We start from the raw sequence: 21,028 nt of genomic DNA, 5'->3' as shown, positions 1-21,028 counted from the left end.
GCTTACATTTTGCAAATCAGTCTGTTGCTATGACAACCCACTCCCCCACCTCCTGACTGTTTCTTATTTTGTCATGTGGTCAGTACTGTATAATAGCAACACACAGGATAAATGTACATCATACACAGTATTTATAAGCTTAAAAGCTTGATCACAACCAAGGAGAAAATGAAGGAAGCAAGAAACCAGGAGTTTAACGGAAAGGAATGAACAAGCATGAAGCTATGGGCAAGGAGAATGTAAGAAAATGCAAGAGGAAAAATATTCCTAGGACAAAGTGAAAACAAAGACCCCATTTGTACTTACTTCCCCCTGGCTTTGCGATTGGTTAACTAGATGAAGGTTACATGTAGTGCCACTGCCCCTCCATGCCCATATTCATGCCCATTCCACTCATAGGTCCTAGAAGGGAGATAAAAATCCAAGAAGAGGCCAGAAAATGAGCAAAGTCAACAGATAGTGCCAAAAGACCCTTAAAAAAAAACCAGATTCCAGAGGGTTGAGAAACAGTGAGCTCTTCAGTGCATAAAGATCCTGGCTTCCCCTCTGCAGTATCTTAGATGCACAGATGGCAGGCAAGGCAGGCAGCTTGAGACGACAGCAAAGGATGAAGTGAGTTTACCTGTGCTGAGGGGGGTGACACTCTTGGAGTTACAAATGAGAAGCAACCACAAAACAGTCTTACCTGGCGCCCTGATGCCCATGTGTTGCTGACCGTCCATTACGAAACCTCCCATCGGCTGTCCATCGGGGTTATAAGGTGTTCCTTGACTTACTACAAAAGTGCAGAACACAAGTTCTTAATAACAGTCTCCATGAGAGAATGGAACAGAGAGAGAGAGAGAACATACCAGGCATGGATGATTTTAAAACATTCCAAGTTAAATTTCAGCTCCACATACCTCTGTGACCAACTTTTAAAACACTGTTCAAAGAACAGTGAAACTACAGGAAGTTCATGTTTGGGTTTTTGTCTGGTGATCACATAATGGTTGTTGAGAAGAAAAAAATTACAGGAATATGCCTAATAACGTAGTGACTCAGTGTGGCGCTTACCATAGGTTTTCATAGTGCTCTCTGTGAGATGAGAGTGTGTTTCGTAGAGAAAGTAGAGACCCACATCACCCCTAGTAAATACTGTGGTTGATCTCACTGGTATATTTTGTGTTACAATACAAAAGCAAATCCTAGAAAGATATTTCTTGGGTTCTTACATCTGCAAGCCGGGATCCCACAGATGTATTGCCATTTTAAGCTCTGATTAAAACACAAAATGCTGTTATTTTAAAAAAAAAAAAAAAAAAAAGACCACCAGAAGATGGATATTAACAAGAGAAGGCCTGAAAATAGGAATCGTGTATTTATACCACTACCTGAATCCCATGTTTTAACTGTACATGAAAAGCTGCTTCAGAAGTAAGCTGCCTTGGGTTATTAAAGCACACAAAAGCTCTACCTCATTGAATGTCTTTGAACTTTACTGAGTCCCACAAGCGATCCTGACCCCTTTGCCCTTTTGACAGGTAATAAAGTTTACAGCAATTCCACACCAAGCCATGCACCAGGGAGTGGTCATAGTAGCAGAAAGAGCTGGGAAGGCAAACTCAGAAAAAAAATAACATTAATATATTGAATGTGTACCAAGAATATTGTAACTGAGCATATGATTTAAGAGTTACTTTTCTCTGTTGGCTTTTTTTCCCCACCTTCTCCAAACATTTTATAATGATGTTAACTTGATTAGTGTTGTTATGAAACGAAACTGGTTTCATTTTAATTGCCAGGCGCTCCTAGCACTCACTCCCAGTTTATTTACCAGGTATCGGACCTCCCGGTGAATGGCTTGAGGATGGTTTTCGCTTGCGTGACTTGAATACAGTCACTATGGGGGACTTGCCTGCTCGGTTGGACTGGTCTATCATGGGCTGCACTATTCTTCTCCGGGCATTAATAAACCTGTAACCAAGAAAGTAGAGCAAATCATTATTCCCTAAAACAGAACAAAAAACGTGGTGGGGGGAAGTGGAGGAAAAGAAGATGAATCACAGCGAGAGCAAAGCTAGATCCCGGCAGAATGGTGCTCTCCCCTGCTCTGTGTGCAGTTTCACATGCTGCAAAACCTGTAACCCCCAGTGACCTTTGAGTACACAGGCTTGGGGTTTCTGAGTTGATTTATGTTTGCCTGTTTTACCACAGTTGGACACTTCCATTTCATCTTTTCATGGGGGAATTAGCAGAATTTTCAGGAAACAATGCTAGCCACCACTCTTTTCAACTGCAAGGGGAGAAATTCAGTGGCGAGAGCGAGATGTCCATAAGGGCATCTGTTACCTCCCCCAATTAGTGACATTTCAATCTTACGTTCTCTGACTTCTTTTTACAATTTTTATCGAAACCTTCCCTACCTCTTGCAAACCTAATTCTATTTTAATGCCCACTATTAAGATAATGAACTGGGATGGCAGCACACCATCAAATGAGAGAATGTCTGGAGTTTATCACCACTAACTCACACTGCTGGGGACTTCAGAGAAATGCATTCCTTGTAGAGATTTCTTGGGGTGGCTTTTTTTTTTTTTTCTCTTTATGCAAAGTCTGAGGTCAAGGCGAGGTCACAGCTATACAGTAATTGAACTTATAATCTTGCTTTCTCCAGCTAGACCTGAAAATTTATAATAAACGTCTTATTAAGATATTTAAGTCACTTAAGTGTCTTAATAAGATTTTTGTTTTACAATTTTTGTTGCCCATCAAAGAGTATTAGCCGCTGGAAAAATAAAAATGTGGTTAATAGAAGCTCTCCAAAGTCATGCTCATGAAATTTCTAACTCTTAAAGATCTGTTAGGTACTGCGTAATACTAAGAATTACATATCAAATACAGAAAATGAACAGGACATATTAGATTCTGAAATAGTAAATTGCTTTTAGTTCTCAACTCAGATTTGAATATATTGAACATGAGCAGCACATAAAAAATACAATGAAAAGTTTAATAATGCACTATTAATAATTAAAGGAGCCACAGTCCAGTCTGAAATCTAGTTTATAAGTCTTCCCATTTCAAGTGGGAAAACAGTTCCCAAAACCAAACCATTAAACAGATAGGGACAGGTTTTTAAAATAAAAATGAATACTTCATGACATTTTAAGATTCTCAGTATCTTACATTCTTAGGTGTTTTTTCCGTTATCTGAGAAGTAATTAAAATAAGTATTGACAGTGGAACCTAACCAAAAGGACACCTTTGGTGCTAACTCTTATTGGCAATACATATTCTATCAGTTCTTGTATATGAAGTCTCTGAACTGCTAATAAAAATATTTAAAACACAGATCTAAAACAAATTGTGTTGCAAATCAGGTTATCATTATCTTGTATAAACCATGAAAATTGGAATCATGTGAGCAGAAGGTTAGATTAATTCTCCATTCTCATTATAAGCACAGGTGTAGCACAAACACCATGTGAAATAACCAATTAAAATGAAAAAAAAATCTGCTTTTTCATTAGCTGCCTTCACTGCATGACCAATTAGAAAATTATTTAATATTAATATTCTGCAAATACCAAAAGTAATTTTCATAGTAACTAACATAGGTAAGAGAGCAAAAACCAACACTTTATCTATGCTACTGTGCAAAATCTGCAGGCTCTTAGAGGGAAGGAACTCTGATAACTTTTTTTATTAATGTCCTTTTAAAAACAATATTTTGTGGATATGTTTTATACTATTATTCTAAAAATAGGAAGAGCACTTCTTAACAGATGAGAAGTCACGGCTCAGAGAAATTAAGTGACTTATTTGAGGTCACATGTTACCCAAGAGATGTTAATAATTTGCTGAGTGACACACAGCTGGCAAACGGTAGCAAGCACCCCCCTCTCTAATGTCCTAACCAGAGCATGACCACTACTGTGCCACCCATCTAGAATATTCTGAACCACAAAGATATTTAAAAATGAACTGTTTTTGCCCCGGCTGGTGTTGCTCAGTGGTTAGAGCATTAGCCCAAGTACTGAAGGATCGTGAGTTCGATTCCCAGTCAAGGGCATATACCTGGGTTGCAGGTTCATCCCTGACCTTGGTGGGAGTGCATGCAGGAGGCAACCAATCGACACATCTCTCTCACATCTATGTTTCTTTCTCTCTCTTTCTTTCTCTCTCCCTCTCCCTCCCTTCTGTTCTCTCTAGGAAGGAAGGAAGGAAGGACTGGTTTTGAGCCAATTACCACTGGCAAGAACTCAGTCATCGATTCCAAGAATGAGCGAGACTGAACACTTGGTAGACTGGGCCTTCTGAGGACTGTACTGCTTGTGGACATAGACAAACCTAAAGCTACGCATGAGAAGACTCAGTGACTTGAGTTACCTATATTCTAAGGTTTGCCTCCTTCACACCTGTACATTCAGATTTCCAAAGACCAATTCATAATAACCGACTCAGGTTTGGATCCATGACTGTTAACCCAGGGTATGACAGGAAAATTACACCTGGGTTTGGAAGGGCTTTAATGGTCACCCAGCTTGTTCACCGACCTGAATTCCCTCTCTGAGATCCCACCTACTAGATGGGCTATTTCCAATAATACAGTACTTGCCACCTGAACTGAGAGTCCATTCATTCAATGGACAAGGCAACTGTTAGCAGCTTCTGCCTTACTTGATCTAAAATGCTTTCACCAGGACAACTCCCTGGGGGTAATTTAACAATTTCAATCTCACTTCTTCAGGACTGCCTTTCAAATATTTAAACTATAGTCATCATGCCCCATTGGCTTCTCCCCTCTTCTCCTTATGTTACACGTCTGTGATTCTTAACAAGCTCATTCTAGAATGTGAGTCCTTCTAGGATGTTGAGTCCACTCACCATCTGAGCCACTCGCTACTCATTAGGTTTGTCTCTGTGCCTCTGAAGGTCTTCAGTGGACAACACTAAATGCCGTTATTCTAAGCCCTGCTCTGGTCCCCATGTAGCGAGTAAACACCTCACCACAGCCTCTCAGCTAAGGGCCCCCAGGTTCTAGGTTCTGTTTGCTTTTCCTTTGGTGGCAATAACCAGTTGTTATTGACAACACCGATGTAGGCTGCCTATAGGATATGTAGATATGAAGATATTTCATTAAATAAAATAAAAATACTAAGACACTGAAAACCTAAGAGCACCTAATCACTTTGTCTAAACCACTGGACCATATACTAGGAACTTCTCTTCTTTGAAAACTTTGTCAACTCATATAAGACATCATAAACTCTCAGAGTGTTACTGAATTACCATTCCTATGCTTATATGAAATACATTATTATCTGGGGTCATGGTAGACATCGTTATCTGAAAATAACTAATTGCAAAATATTTTATTTTTTAAAACATCATCTCTTTGATCTTAAAACCACCTCATTTGATTCTCTCTGGTGTATTTTATCACTGTCCTAGCCTATTTTACATGTACTCTCTTTGGAAGTATGCTATATACAGCAAAGCCATGTGTTTAGATGGCTTCAGGGTGGATTCAGATACAAAAACATTTTCTTTCTGGGCAAAGTAATAAAATGACATTCTTGCTCCTCCCACTGTAAGTCAAACAGAGGTCAGTTCCCCACCCCTATATCTGTTTAAATAAACTGGTCCAGCTGTTTGTTTCCAAAGCGCTCTTTGACCTTGGGTCTCATTCTCCCTGCTTTTGTGACAGAATGCTTTACTTTCCATTGTGGAAGATTCTAAATTATCAAGAATTTTCTAAACACTGAACCAAAAAAAGAACTTTAGATTTTATGTGAACTTACATGAACATACTCCCTTCGTAAAACACTGTCATTTTAAGAAGCATCAGTAAAATACTTATTTTAAGCTCATATGTGTGTGTTCAAATATATATCTATATTTATGTATGAATTCATAAATATATATTAGAGCTTGAACATAAGAAGAAACAGTGTTTTTGGAAAGAAATAAAGAGAATGACAAAATTCCAATTTGAATGTACAATAAAATACACATTCTCCAACAACCACAAAGTAGTTTAAGATAAAATATATCCATGAACTATGTACAATCTTTAGAATTTTCCATATTGATAATAAAGTGTCTTTAGAAAGTTTGTTAGTTTAAAGATAGAAAACTTTTACAATTGATGCCCAAACATTACAGCGCTTAAAACTCAGATGTATAATGTCAGGAATATGTGACAACAGGACCGTTTGTCTTACTCATTAAAGGAGTTTCACATCTTGGTTTAATAGAATGTAGCTCGAATTTGCCATGAACTGGGCGTTTAACAAGGTAAACCTTTCCGCTAAGCATGCTTTCAGGTTGGGAAACATTCTATCTGCCTTTCCACATTACATTCTGAGCACCAAGGTATATTTTTTCAAATCCCATTTTATTTTGGAATCACAATCTTCTTTTGTCAAGGACTCTAAGACCGGGATGCCCTGTAGGTGGTGGAAGACTGAATAAGGGAAAGAATTCTTATATTCCCCATTTTTTCACAGAATTATGGATTCGAATTTCTTCCTGTGACCAAACTACCTCCTTTCGCAAAATAAGAAGTTTCAAAAAGAAAAGGAATTGAATGGATTAGCTTTATTACTTTATTCAATGTCAAAAAGAACAGGGATGTATTTCTTTTCACTTAGTGATCTGTTTAGGACACAAGCCCTGAGAAGGGGGAATGGGGGGTTAAAAGGGGAGCAAAACCTTCAAAAATCTGACACATGGGATTGAAAGTCAGTCTTTGCATTTTAAAGTGGGAATCAGACAAGGGGAATGGGCGCTGAGCCCGAGTTACGCTCAGAGAAACACAGGACGTTTTGCTTCGTCCTTCCTTCTCGTTGCCCCCCAGATTTTCACCTTTTTTCATCATTAGACTTTTAAATGTTTTTCATTCTGCTAATTCCACCCCTCTCCTCCCTTCTCAGCCTTTGAATACCTGGGTAGTTTTCTGAGCAAGATCTGGCGGAACAGCTTTCTAAAGTGGCCCGGTGTCCCCGGGGAACCCTCCAGGCTGCCCGGCCCTCCCGGAGCCTGGACTGCGAAGGTCAGCAAGGTGCGTCCCCAGGCCGCCGCCAGCTTTCCCACGCAGCTTTGCCCTGTCCCTAGACTTTGACACCCTTCGTCTACCTTGCATGGTTCTCTGTAATACTAAAAAAAAAAAAAATTAAGGAAAAAGGACTTGCTCGCTTTCAGAAAGGGCATGTGCCCCCTTCCTCAGTTGATTCTGTTCCTCGGTGTTTACGACCCTACTTGCTTACTGATGAGTAAGGGGAGCCCACATTTTGTTACCTTAGCATGTCACTGGCAACTCGGTGAGCCACATAAAATCAAAATGCTGCTGTTTCTAAACAATGACATGACTGTCAGTCGTCCCCACAGTGCTCCTCGCCATCCAGGCCTAAGTGACAGTCAGCGGGAAGGCGGGCGCCCGCGTAAGCGCGCAGTGCCCTTCGCAATGCCCTCCCCATGCCCACGAAGCTAAAGTGACCAACTTAATAGTAAAGAAAAGACTTCATTAAACAGCAGGATATGCTAGTACAGGGGCCCTCCATACCTATGCCATGCCTCGAGGAAAGTAAAAATTGCACTCATCTCTGATTAATAGTTAAGCATAGTTAGGAATACCTACCCATGTACTTTAATATTAGTAAAAATTAATACCATGCATTCTTAAGTATAAATACAGGTGATTTCTACATACACTATTCTTTATGCAGTTAAAAATAAACAGCATGCAAATAAAATAACTAATACATAATTCATTTAGGTAATTTCTATAAATACTTCTGTAGAACTAAACCTTGTGAAAAATCTTCAAAGATAAAATGTCACATTGGAAGGTAGTTGCCAAATTCCAGAATTTTGTTCTTTCTCTAGTCCATGAATTTTCCTTGATGTAGCATTTCTTTCAACTTTATCACAGATACTCAAATAAAACCATGTACATTACATTTTTTAAAAGTCAGCATTTCCTAATAACTCTAAGTCCTGTCTTATAAACAAACCCTTCAGAGAAAGAGCTCTAGCTGTCTCCCAAATAACTCTCCGTTCTTTAAAACAAGAAATCAACTCTAAAACCTTTTGTTGGGATTCTCCATTTTAGATTTACATTTGCTTATTGGATTTAATGATCCATAACTGGCAGTCTTCAGGGACCAAGCCTTCTACACTCCCCTTCTCTGTGAAATAAAACTTCACGAAATGTGATTTTAAGATGCTCAAGAAAGTTGACTCCATCTCAAGTCAAACCTTATGAAATCATGCTTTTGGCACCTTTCTCTAGTTTCTCAAGCTCCTCCAGGATCTGACAGTTCCAGGACTGCAATACATCATCTGTGCGTCTGAGGGTGGAGGAGCAGAGTGGACAGGAGGGGAGAGGGGAGCACAGGCTCTGCCCCTTCCACCCTGGAAGCATAATATTGGAACTTGCTCAAATCACAGTAAGTCCATCCATCAGCCATCTGAGAAGGTTCCCCTTCTCTTCCAAGGATGGGTGTATTTGTCAGATTACTCTAGAAAGAACTAAAGTTGAGGAAGGTAATTACATATAAAAATTTTTTCAAAGCAACTAGTAAAAATAAAGCATTAGTTGAAAATTTTAATGCAAAGAAATATCAAACCCCATGTATTATTTTGGACTTAGATGTTGAAATAACTTACAAATATTTTATCACTTGGTTATGTATAATGAAGTTTTCCTTGAAAGCAATTTGTAAAGTGATTTTTTTATTCTAAAAAAATATAAACCCATAGACAGACATCAGTATGGGTGATTACTGGAGGGAGAGGGGGGATTGGGGAGGTAGAAGGAGATAAAGGGGGGATTCATGGTGAGGGAAGGAGACTTGACTCAGGGTGGTGAACACACAGTACAATATACAGATGATGTGCTGTAGAATTGTACCCCTGAAACCTATATAATTTTATTAATCTATGTCACCCCAATAAATTCAATTAAAAATATGTATGTAAGCTTGCTAAATCCTTTAATCTGACCTGAATTCAAAACAAGAGTGGTTCCCTAAATGGGGGTCTGTATTTCTTTTGCTCCTACCTGCCACCTTCCTTTTAGACCACTAAAGCCCTAGGCTCCAAACTCAGTGGAACAGAGTGTAGGGCTATCTCACCAGACCTAGCACAACACATACCCAACGGTTAACAATACCTTAAGTATCCACTGACATAAAGCATAGGTAACAAAATGGCATTTGTAAAATATTTACTTAAATATGACGGACAATTTGCCAAATTTGAGTTTGTATAACCATATAAATATAAGAAAAATACATGGAATTAAAATTATTATTAGCACAATGAATAAGCAATGGGGCAATCTAAGATAATATAGCAAAACCTCCTGCAGCAATGAAAAAGTTAAAATAAGTATAATAATATCACCCAACAACAGATGTGTCTCGCTTTGGTTTAAGCTGAACCATTTTCCATATAAATTCTAATTTTCCCATATTCACAAGAAGTCAATAAAATTGTGTCTAACTAAACATCCCATAAACATTACAGAATACCTGTTTACTTAAAACAAATTTTAATTTTCTGCCAATCTCCATTAGAAATAGAATGACCAGATAAGTTATCACCTAGGCTGGGATATTTTTGAGAGTAAAGGGACACTATTAATAATTATCCTGGGCACTAGGCATAAGCCAGAAATGTGCCAGCGACTTAGGGTGTATGGCCAATGTAATGATCAAATACACACTTTTTTCCTAAATAAAATGTTCCCTGAGTGACAGGCACTGGAACCCTCTTGTGTCAGAGTAGTGACCAGCTCCAGCCTGCATAAGGTGTTACGGCCCCCAGCTCCCTCCTGGAGTATCTGTGAGCTCTCTCCTTTCTCGGGGATCTCTCCTTTATTTGCCTTAGTTCCCAAGCCTTGACCAACCCAAAACTTCCCAGGCCTGGAGTCTCCACTCATGCCAAAACAGGCTATCTTAAAATTTAGCTTGATTTTTACTTTCACCGGCCAGATCAGGCTATGGAATACCACAGTGAAGATGACTTGTCTTGAATGGGGGCGGGGATCTGACTCTATTCCTTAGAATGTTCACTGTAACTTCTGTTTCAGTTAGTAAAGCTTGAAACCTCAGTTCTATGTAATGTGGAACTACTTACACCAGAAGGCAAAAATATCTCAACTGAGGTATATCACCAAAGTTTTCAAAGGAAGACACTAAAACTAACAAAATAACCTCCTCTTAGATGGTGTCAAAGTCTTTGAAAAATGCTCATGGGCATCGAAGTCACACTGAGAAAATTTGGAGAATGTGAATTTCACCTCCAAGCGGCCACCCTTTTCCTTATACAACATTACACACAGTCATCACAGTCAAAACACTGGCAAGTGCTTTGTAAGTTGTAAACCCCAAGACCGGGTTTGTTGGGATACTGTTATTAGGATTCCCCAAAATACCTAATGGCACACACAAAAACTTGTACCTGAATGCTTACAGCAGCGAGAGGTGGAAACAACTCAAACGCCCACCAACTACCTGATGCATGGATACACAAAATGTCTATATCCATAAATGGAATATTACTTAGCCATGAAGAGAAACGAAGTACTGATGCCACATGTTACAACGTGGATGAAATTTAAAGACATTATTCTAAGAGGAAGAAGCCAGTCACAAAGAACACATATTATATGATAACATTTACGTCAAATGTCCAGAGTAGGCAAATGTATAGAAACAGACCGATGAGTGACTGCCAGGAGCAGGTAGGATGGAGAATGGAAGTGTGGGGTGGGGAGAGAGCTACAGGGTACAGAGAATAGAGTACGCAGGAATCAAATTATAATGTTATACACCTGGAATTTATGTAATATTATTAACCAACGTTACCCCAATAAAAAATTAAAACAAAATAAATAAAGGGCGCAGTGTTTCTTTTTGAGATGGTGGTGAAAGTGTCCTAAAATTGTCTGTGGGGAGAGCTTCACTACCAAAAACCACTGAATTGTACACTTTCAAAGGGTAAATTGCATGGTGTGAGAATTCTCTCTCAATACAGCTGCTGGAAATAGATAGGTGAGGGTAGAATGGAAGAGGCACTGGGCAGGAATCAGCCCCATCCTTGCCTCTAATTAGCAGAGTAACATTGTAAGGCCCTGAGCCTCAACTGTCAAAGATGCATAAAATCCCATCCTTGGTTCCTGTTGCTCCGTAGCACGGACAGGGTTTCTAAAATTTTAATCCAGGCTCCCTTTTGATAAACTTCGAAATCTCATATCCCTTAATGTTCCTTTTCTGCCCCCCCCCCTTGGCCCTGAGGATGGGAATCCCTGCCATCACCTATTGTACCTCCGTTCTGCAAACAGTATTGCCAGGTGACCAGCCGTGGGGGCTGAGATCTGACATCTTTGGACATGTACAGTTCTTTCAGCTAGCCTTTCACCAGCCCCTACTCCCTGCCTGTCCCAAATACATAGAACTCTGACCCAAACGAGGGATCAAATAAAGTCGCCCATAGCAGATGTTCTGGGGAGATAGGCCAACAAAGTTCTTCAACCAGACAACAACCCTCAAAAGTACTGATTCACATTTAAATCAGCATCCTAGAGTAGAAAACGGTAGAAACTTATACATGTTTTTAATCACAGCACACGTAACTTCCATCCCCAGGCAATGTACTATTCCAGAAAAACCGAGACTTTATCAATATTCAGCCAGATCCATTCAATGACAGGCAATTCATTTTGAGCTGACATTTAGAACCCAAGACCAATAATGCCCTCAGGCCTGAAAGGGTTAAAGCATTTGAGAGAGGAAGTATTTTTTCCCTCCTTCAGCTATGGGTCGGATCTTGTGAGGCTTTAGGTCCTTTGGTCACCTGGGTTAAGCGGATAAAAAGGAAAAGGGAGCTCTCAAGGATGGGAACCGACTGAGGTTTTTCATTTATTTGTTATTGTTCAGGTGTCAAGGTGCCCATAGAGTTCATTATTTCCCACATTAATAGATCAGGCCTAAAAGCCCTGTAAGAATGGAAATAAATTAGGGAGGAAAAGATCAACCACGATGAGGGCCTTGGACAGGAGAGCCCTGTATTTGCCAAAGTTACAAGCATTCATGTTGTTGGAGGACTTTTTTTTTTTTTTAAATGTTCTCTTTCCCCTTAAAAATTAAAAAAGCAACAGACACAACGCTAAGCATTTGCACAGAGCTCTAGGCATTCACACACCGGGGCGAGGGGACTGGATCCCAGGCAACGCTGGCCCTCAGAAGCACTCCCTCCCCCGCGCCCCTGGCTCCACTCCATTTTTGAGAAAATTGTTTTATTCAACAAAGAGGCAACATTTGCCCCATTTTTTCATGTTCCAGGCTGACTTTTTAACCACTCAGAAATGCTGTTTGTTTTATGTAGGCGCAGCCCGAAGCAAGCCGGTGATGTGAGTGAGAGGAGAGAGGGGGTCCCTGTGGGCACAGCTCGCGCTTCGGTGCTCGGCGGGGAATCGCCCAGCACCAGCCTCAGCAACTGTTGACACAAAATAGGTGGAGATCAGGTCTGTGCAAGCAGAAAATACCAGAAAGGCAAACTCTATGTAAACACACTTAAGACAGATTTGACAAGAATAGACCTAAACCTGACTTGCTAGGAAACTCCGAGAGTCTAAAGCTTCGGGGTCCCTCTCTGCGGAGGCTGCTTCCCCTTGCAAAGTTTCCTTTCAGAAGAAAAAGGGCAATGCTGGGGAAACGAAAAGAAGCTTACAGAACAGGGCAGAGACATTTGTCCCCCTGACTCACACAGTGTGAGTTTCCAATCTGCCGCTACATGCAGGGTTTATGTAACGTAATACAGCTCCTCCACGTTCCCCTGGAGCCAGGCCAACTGAGACAGAGACTGAAAGGAAGCCAGCGTGCGCGCACGGCCGCAATTCAAAAAGTTGTTTCTCCTGACCTATAAAACTCATGCAAAGGAGCACACGGGTAGTGCTTAAGCAGTCTTTTAATCTTATCTAACTGACACCTGACAACCCATTACTTATAGATTATTAATGCACCCACTAAAAAGTTTGTCATGTACAAAATTACTAGAGGAAAAGATTGAACGCCTGAGGAAAAAACAAATTTTGCTGTGCAGCAACTTCAGAAATTTCGAGCCTATTATCTGTCATGCCCTTCACAGGCTCACAGCACACTGCTAAAAACAAATGATTTGTCTCTATTAGGAGTCCTGAAATGACAGCAAACATGGTTTTTGTGTCTTATGATAATATTTAATTTCAGCCAGTTTTTATTTCACAGGGCTCGATTGGCTTATTTCAGGTGAAGAAAAATCACGACTTTTTCATTAATTTTCCTAGTTGTCTCTTTATCTAAGGACCTGCTCTTTTTTCCTAGTCCTGCTGTACAGCTGGAATCAGTAAGTTTCAGAACATTAAACCTGCTTCTCTTTGGTTCCCATTTTCACACAGTCTAGAACATTAGAGCTGCAAGAGGCTTAGAGCCTCGGTAATTAGTCCTTCCTGACCTCCGAGGGCAGAGGAAGCTGTTGCCCTGGAGATACAGTGACTCGATCAAGGACACACATCTCACTGGTGAGGAGTGGGGGCCACAGATGAAATGTTTTGACTAGAAATGCTCTTTCCCCTGGACGATCCCTCCCTGACTCGCCCGGTGTGAGCTGTCTGTCGTCCTGGGGCTTACAGGGGAATCTGTTCCTCGGCCACCTGTGGATGCCGGGCCTTCCCCGGGCTCCCGATGCCTCACGGAGGCATGAACTCTGCAAGTAAATGGGAGTCTGGTCCAGCTCTGCCAGGTCGCGTGACCCCTAAGGTGTTCTTTCCGTGTCTCGGACCAAATGCTTGTCCCCAGACACTGAAAACAACAAATCTGGCTTAATTAGGACATGCAACAAGTCCTGCTGATCTCGAACAGAACGCCGTGTTCAAAGTCCACCACCAGGCCTCTGGCTTCGCCGCCTTGAAAGGGGTCGCAGGTACTCAGAGCATGGGGCCCGCGATGGATACATCAGTCTCCCAGCGCACTCAGCTCGGGGCTCACTTGAACCCAGCCCTAAGGGGCCCTGAATCCTTCCTCAGGCCGTACCAACTCTCAGCTTCAGGCACCACGCTTTTGTCTTGTCCTGAAAAGCACACAAACTGTTTCTGACCGCTGGCTGGAGGAGTCTGCGATTTCACAAAACAGTACCTGGACTTTCAAGTCCAGCTTCCTATCTCCAGCAGCCTCCTGTTTCTCTTGTCACCTACGGTCAAGGTCCCCTGGAGGAAGGGCAGGGCTCTTCCACCTACCCCGTCCTCAGGGGTTTCCATCTTTCACAGTATGACTGATGTGGTTTAACAGGGGCAGGGGTGGGGGGCTCTGAGTAAATTTGTGCCATGAAGCTTACAAAAAAGTCTATTTAACAGAAGGCAGAGTCACTTTCAAAGAGGATTGTTCGTTGTAAATTTTTTAAATCTGCAGACAAAAGCAGTGTCTCTGTTGAACTCCTAAGACTGTCTGACATGACAATACCTGAAGGTTTCTAAATTCACAGCTCTTTTCCCTGAGAGCTATTTGCTCAGCTCTCCTAATAACACCCTGCCTGCCTGGCCCCTCACCAGCGTTGTCTCAGGCAATATGCAAGCTAAACATTTTTTGACTGATTTCAATATTTTCTTACGAGCAACTAGACAGTATTTTATCTAGTGAGTATTACTGATTGCTATAATCTAAGCCCGGAGTAAGTGCCTGTAAAGGTAATATTATTAGAATTGACACTCCAGGTGAAAAGCATAGCAATTAACTGTGGCTTGAAGAGCAACAGCCGATTCTGAAATGTTCTGGAGAATTTCCCCATTTATATCTCCTTCCGCTCCCTCTTTTAAAGATACTGCACCTGTTACTCCATTGATCAATGACGAAGTCTACCTTAAATGTAGGTTACAGTTAAATTCTCAAGGGAAAAAGTTAAGCCACCTGCTTAATAAAATTACCTTTTGTGTGTGAAGTTGTTCCATCCCTAGGTAATTCCTAGGCAGGGAAAATCACTGTAGACCCTGCACTTTCATCCTGTAGTTGAATTAACGACCCAGTACCTCTTGCATGGTGCCCTGTTTCTTTTACATCTGTTTTTCCTGCTTCTGTGTCATGCCTCTGTTTAGCTTTATTGACAAAACAATCTGTGCCTAATGTTTAAACAACATCTGTAAAATGTATTATTAAATTACGTTGGGAGAAAAAACAGAGCAATTCTATGAAACCCTATGACCCCCTATTGATTTTTAGATCACAGAAGTTGAAAGGATAATTTGTGAATGTTTTAACATTTACATCTACACAGGTACCTATATTTATAGGATCTCTGATTACTTCTAAAAGTATTTGCTACATTATTACCATAACTCAGAAAGAAACCTGACCTTTACCAGTTGAATCTGTTTATAATAATAAGGGAGATCCTATTTTTAAAAAACAAGTTTACATTTTTACCTGCCAGTGGTATAAATCTCTAAGGATAACATACTTCCCCCCCCCCCCCCCACTAGGAATAAATGGGAAGTGATGCCTGAACGCTTTGCAGTTTTGCAGGCAATAAATGAGGTAAGTAGGAAAATCGGGGGGGTGTGCTCAACCTGAGAACTACAGCTCGGAGACACTTCCGTACAGGGTCACCTCGGGTGTTAGGGTGCTCCCTGGATTTTTATGCACCCAACTGATGGAGAGTGACTTTTCTCTCTGCATACGTATTTCACAGACATTCTATAATTTGCACCCAAAATCCATATTGCCATCTTAAGAGTGTAAAGGAACCATCACCTAACTTTAGCCTTAGTGGGAAAGTGTTTGGCTGAGAAACAGTAAACAAAGGAACAGTAACATGTATTCAGTGCAGCCTAGGCTAGAACTCTGCTGAGGCAGGACTTGAGGAGGCATCCAGCAAGGAAGATACAATCGGAGGCACAAGTTTTCATCACGTGCAATTCCCAGGTCTGCAACACTGCTGTGAACACATATGAGGGAGTTTTTATTTGACCACTCTACACTCCACATTTTCAATATTAAAAAATAAAGTTGGTCTGGAGAAAAAAAGAACCAAGTAGAGTGTGTGTGTGTGTGTGTGTGTGTGTGTGTGTGTGTTAGGCTCTCTCCTGTTGCTTCTTCTATCCTGAGTCTTTCCTTTGTTTCACTGCCCCCACCTTTAATAAATGTACTCTCAGAATCACCTGGACTTGTGTTGTGAAATCTTTCCTGCATGAAGTCAAGAACCCACACACCAAGGGCCGGCCCAAGGCAGACCCGCTCAGGGCCAGGTCCGTTTTCAGCGATATGTACGTGTTTCCTTTCAAGTTCTAAATAGCAAAAGGCTCAAACAGCCATCTAACCTCAAATTTTATGAAGTTTCTGTTGAAATGATTAAAACATTCAACATATTAGTAGTATGTTTTCACTGCTGATACAACAGAAGGATTTGTCACAACCACAACAACAATGAAAAAACAAAGAGACAAAACTCCCAATGCTTATCATTTTTGGATCAAACCATAATTGGGAGTGAGGGAGCAAAGGAAGAAGAATACAAAAATTTATAGCACATATTATATTTTGAAATTTATTATGCTTCAAGTGTAAGTCTACCACGGCATGCTAAATTGAAATATTTAGGCAATTAGTTTGGAAGTTGATATTTAAAAACCGATGCAGTTACCTCAGATACTTAGATAATTTGGGTAAAAAATATTTTTACCCAAATTATTTGCATTGTCTCAATTCTCAGAAAATTCATTGGCATAGACTTGCCCCATGATGTCTCATCTAATAAATTTCACATTCCATCCTGGGTCCCAATTCCTATAAGTACTAATACCAGTCATTTTCAGATGCCTCCTCTCTGTTTTCATTCTGGCAGGTAAACCAAATATAAAAATTTTAAGTTACTCCTTTTCATCCAAACTTTGTCTTAATTAATCAAATCTGTCTTGTTTTAAATTTAGATTGTTGTCTAAATTTTCCCTGTTGTCTCTTTTTGCCCCAAATCCCATATGCTTTGACCTCAGTTAGCCAAGGCAGATAGTAGATGTCACCTCTGTCAATTAAATAAATGTAAAGCCAGTTCAGCAATGGGATGAAAGAACCATTACAACGCACCAAACTTTTCTCATCTCATTTTTCAATTAAAACCTAACTTAGGGCTGTGTTGGCCAGGGTTTCTATGACAAACTAACAACTAGACGTGCGTTTATATTTTTCAGATTTTGTGTTTTCATACATCATGTTGCTGCCAATAATTATGACTGATCTGCACCCAACCTGCCCTTCAGCGTTTTATTAAATCTCTTCAAGGGTGACTCATAGTTTGTACAAAATGTACATGTGTGTTAACAAGTTTTGAGAAATCCAGGAAGGAAGACATATTTTTAAATGTTGTGGCTAAATGAAGTGAATGAAGATTTTCTTTTAAAAATTGTTATTTCCCAAAGGAAATAACTTGAGCTTGATGCTCAATACAGGAAAAAATGTTTACGAGCTCTCGAAAAAGCTTTGTGTAATGTTTATTACAATAAAGTAAAATGGAAACCATTTTACTTCAGTGGTTATGCTCCGTTTTCGTCTTCAAGTATGCCACCGTGTAAGTAACATCTGGGTTTCCCCGTGTTTGCATCAGATTTCCTACTCAGAGCCTAAAGAAGAAGAAATCTATTATCAGCTCCTTAACAGGAAGTGTGGGTGGAAATTAATAAACCGTTAAAAACTCAAATCAAACACGGGAATGTCATTATTCATCCGACAGAAGAGATGCAGTATCTCTTACAACTCTGAGTTACTTCAGGGAAATTCTCTACCACAACCCAGGTTGTTAGAGTGGAAAGAGTTGCCAAGTTCAAAGCAAGGAAGTGCAAGCGAAAGTCACTGCTAACTCCAGGTGGAAGCAGAGAAATGCTGTGCTGATATGCCCCAGGTGACTAAGTCAAAGTGGCTTTTAAGTCACGTACCTGTGCAGAATTAAGCATCAGTGTGGAGTTTAGGGCCAAGTCTGCAGATACTTGGAAAAATTATCATACAGTATGTAGCATAACGTTTTTAAGGTCCTTCCCCCCTTCTCATTGGGAATCTGAGGCGGTCAGATTGTGATCGCCGACTGTGCATAGAATCGAAGAGAGTGACAACCGCACCCTGCTTGGTGTCAGGCGAATGCCTGCCCATCCCTGCATCTACCCAATATCCTCTAAGGCCGTCCACCTGTAGAAAGCAACTTGTATTGGAATTTTTTCTCTGGTAACGATGTGTGTTTACGGATGAAGTTTGCTAGCAACACCGAGAAGGAAGGGAGATGGCTTATGTGATAGAAGGCCCGAACCGAACAGCTTTGCGTTCTCTAATTAGAGCGCGCCCTGCCACTCCTTGGCGCTCGAGTGGGAACACTTTCCAGGGAAACAGGACATTTACACAGCCTCCATTGTATTCAAATTGCCTCACCATCAGTGTAACTCAGAAACTGTATGTAAATTTAAGTGTGCATGCAAAACTGATGGTCTACCCTTATAACAACGTCCAAAACAATTTGAAAGACTACGTTCAGATATACAGTATCAGCTAGTCTTGAAAATTCATGCCCAAGAGCAGGTGAAAATAAGCCAACAAAAAACCTCAGCAGCAACCCAACTCCTAGTAACACATTAGGGTACAGCGTGTCTTCGGTTGGTTCCCCATCCACTTCACTAAGAGGGCTGCAAAAATTGATCTCCCAAGGCTGCAGTGAGGTCAGAGAAATTGATAACCCTTACAAGCAATGCTTATGTGAGTCTGTCTGTGTCTCGAAGATAGTGCACTTTGTAAATTAATCCTCCAAAGGCAAATCTATTGTAAGGAGCTTGTTATCTCTAAAATACTAAATTGAAGAATACATGGAATTATATTGACAGAAATTACATTTTCTGTAATGGAGTTTAATATATCTGAAATCTCTCCCAAAGGCTCCCAGGCTCTCTAACAGAGAGAAGGGTCTGTTAATAGAGGTGCAATGGACATCAAGAACAAATTTATTCACCAAAATGGATTAGGCCATGTAATCAGAGATTCTGTAATATTAATCTTTGACACTTATTGAACAGAAAGAAATACTTCTGTCTGCAAACTAGCATTCCCAGTTCTCCACTTTCCCCAACCAGGCTCTGGGCCTCTTCTGGATTTTACTTCAAAGAGGATAAGGTTTCCCCATCATAAACACTAATCTAAAAATATTAGGACAATTAATTAGATACACTCAGTTTTAGAGGATATTGGGTTTCAATACCCTTCAAATATGACAGTAGCTCTGGGTGATTAGACGGACCTGGCTTTCAGCGCACTCACAAAGGGTAATAAATCACGCTTCCCCGCAGCCCCGCTGCGCACCGCCACACGGTAAGTCGGAATGGTGTTGGCTGATTCTTGGTACATCACCTCAGCTTCTCCCCGGGTCAGGAATTTACACATTTATTTAGAAACAGCGCTGCACAGTTCAGAGACACATCCGGTTTCAAACGGCTTCAAAGTCCAAACAAGTAATTTCTCCTTTTACAGAAACAGGAGGTAAAGAGGAAAGAAAGGGGGGGACTCTCCTTGAATGCGTAACCCTAACAAAATCTAAATTTAGTTATTCAATGAATTGAAAACCTGACTGCTACGTGACGGTGGATTTTCTTGTTTCATAGAACATAGGATGATTCCACTCTTTCTATCTATTATCCTGAAGGGGGGGAAGCCATGGGGAGGGGTACACTTAGAGAGCCGGGGTGAAGGTGACCTCAACACTGACTCAGACCGCCCTGCATTCGTCAGTTCGTAAAGGACGGGAAGGAAGCCACACAGTTTTCTCTTCCACACCCGCAGACTCTCACCTACCACTCGCAGTTTGTTTTCGCTTCTGGATCAGACAGGCCACCGGGGAAAACGGCGGCCTGGGTGTGTCTCCTTAAGGCAAAGCCTGGGCTGCTGGCTGCCAGAGGGGAGCGGGCCCCGTGCGGACACAAGGCCGAGTTACGTACCAGTTGTTCACTTGAAGGATGGTGAGTCCCGTGTCTTGTGCCAACTGCTTTTTCTGTTCTTCGGAAGGGTAAGGGTGCTGAAAGACAACAAAAAAGAGAGGTGTGTGCACATACGCGCTGGGCGGAGGAGGCGGTGCCTGTCACACGGGCGGCGAGGGCCTCACTGATAAACAGACACGCTCTTCACGAAAGAGAGACGTGGACCTCAGGCAAGATTCAGGCTATTTGTCAATAACCTAAGTGTCTGGTGAAGTCTGTAACTAAAGGTAAAAATGCTGAGGTGTGTCGCCCTTATTAATGGAATACTACATCACCTAATTAATGGCGGTAAGAGACAGCCAATTACAAAGGTTAGTGAAGTGTATAAAGAGCTCCTTAGGATACCTGCAGAACCTTGATACTGAGTTTATTCTTGAACAGGTTTATTTGTTGCAAAGAATGGTCTTCACTGTATTTCATAGGATTAAAACCAGGACAAGCCCTTTTGACCACAGAAAAGTGTACCGCCTTGACGTAATATTTTAATTAGGACCACGGACTTCCAAAGCTGAACCATTCGAACCAGCAATCTCAGCTGAGGTCCCCAGCAGCTAAGATTTTGTTAGCATGACTGTCCCTCCAAACACCATATTGCTGGATGCAAATATCAGAATTAAAGTGGGTACATTTTTTTAACCACTGTTCATCTGAGCTCTTCCGAGAAGCACAAACAAACGAAATTCAACCAAAGTTTGTTTCCATGTCTGAATGTCAACACATGCTGGGATTCTGAACATAGGCCAATATAAGGTCAAAGACCAGCATACTTTGCATGCTATGAACAAGCCCAGCTATGTTCCTCATAAAACAGGATAAAAAAGTATTACAGGATTAGATAATAAAACGAAATCCATACCTTCTTGTAAGAATATTTGGAATTCTACTGAAATTAGTTTGGGCACAAATACTTTTTGTTCAATAATCAACTATATCTAAATAGGAAATATACATTCCTAAAGCCTGGGAGAAGAGCTGAGGACACGGTTTGCATCTACCGAGACACTGCAT

At 40.9% G+C, this 21,028-nt stretch overlaps 1 protein-coding gene across 2 annotated transcripts in view; it reads right to left on the bottom strand.

Annotated features, from left to right (window-relative positions):
* MEIS1 (Meis homeobox 1) overlaps nt 1–21,028 on the bottom strand; it is a 129,710-nt gene that overhangs the window by 3,327 nt on the left and 105,355 nt on the right. The window contains exons 9-12 of one of the 2 annotated variants that reach the window (XM_081157199.1): nt 19,982–20,058; nt 1,894–1,956; nt 686–771; nt 307–402 (exon numbers count right to left, since the gene is read on the bottom strand). In XM_081157199.1, coding sequence (XP_081013325.1) covers nt 344–402; nt 686–771; nt 1,894–1,956; nt 19,982–20,058 — 285 coding nt within the window. In that variant the 3' untranslated portion in view covers nt 307–343. The remainder of the gene's footprint in view (nt 1–306; nt 403–685; nt 772–1,893; nt 1,957–19,981; nt 20,059–21,028) is intronic. The other variant, XM_081157198.1, reaches the window with a different exon arrangement.

This window comes from Miniopterus schreibersii (genome assembly GCF_964146895.1).
Source record: "Miniopterus schreibersii genome assembly, chromosome: 13".
NCBI lineage: Eukaryota > Metazoa > Chordata > Mammalia > Chiroptera > Miniopteridae > Miniopterus > Miniopterus schreibersii.
This window is presented reverse-complemented; position numbering and strand designations above follow the sequence as displayed.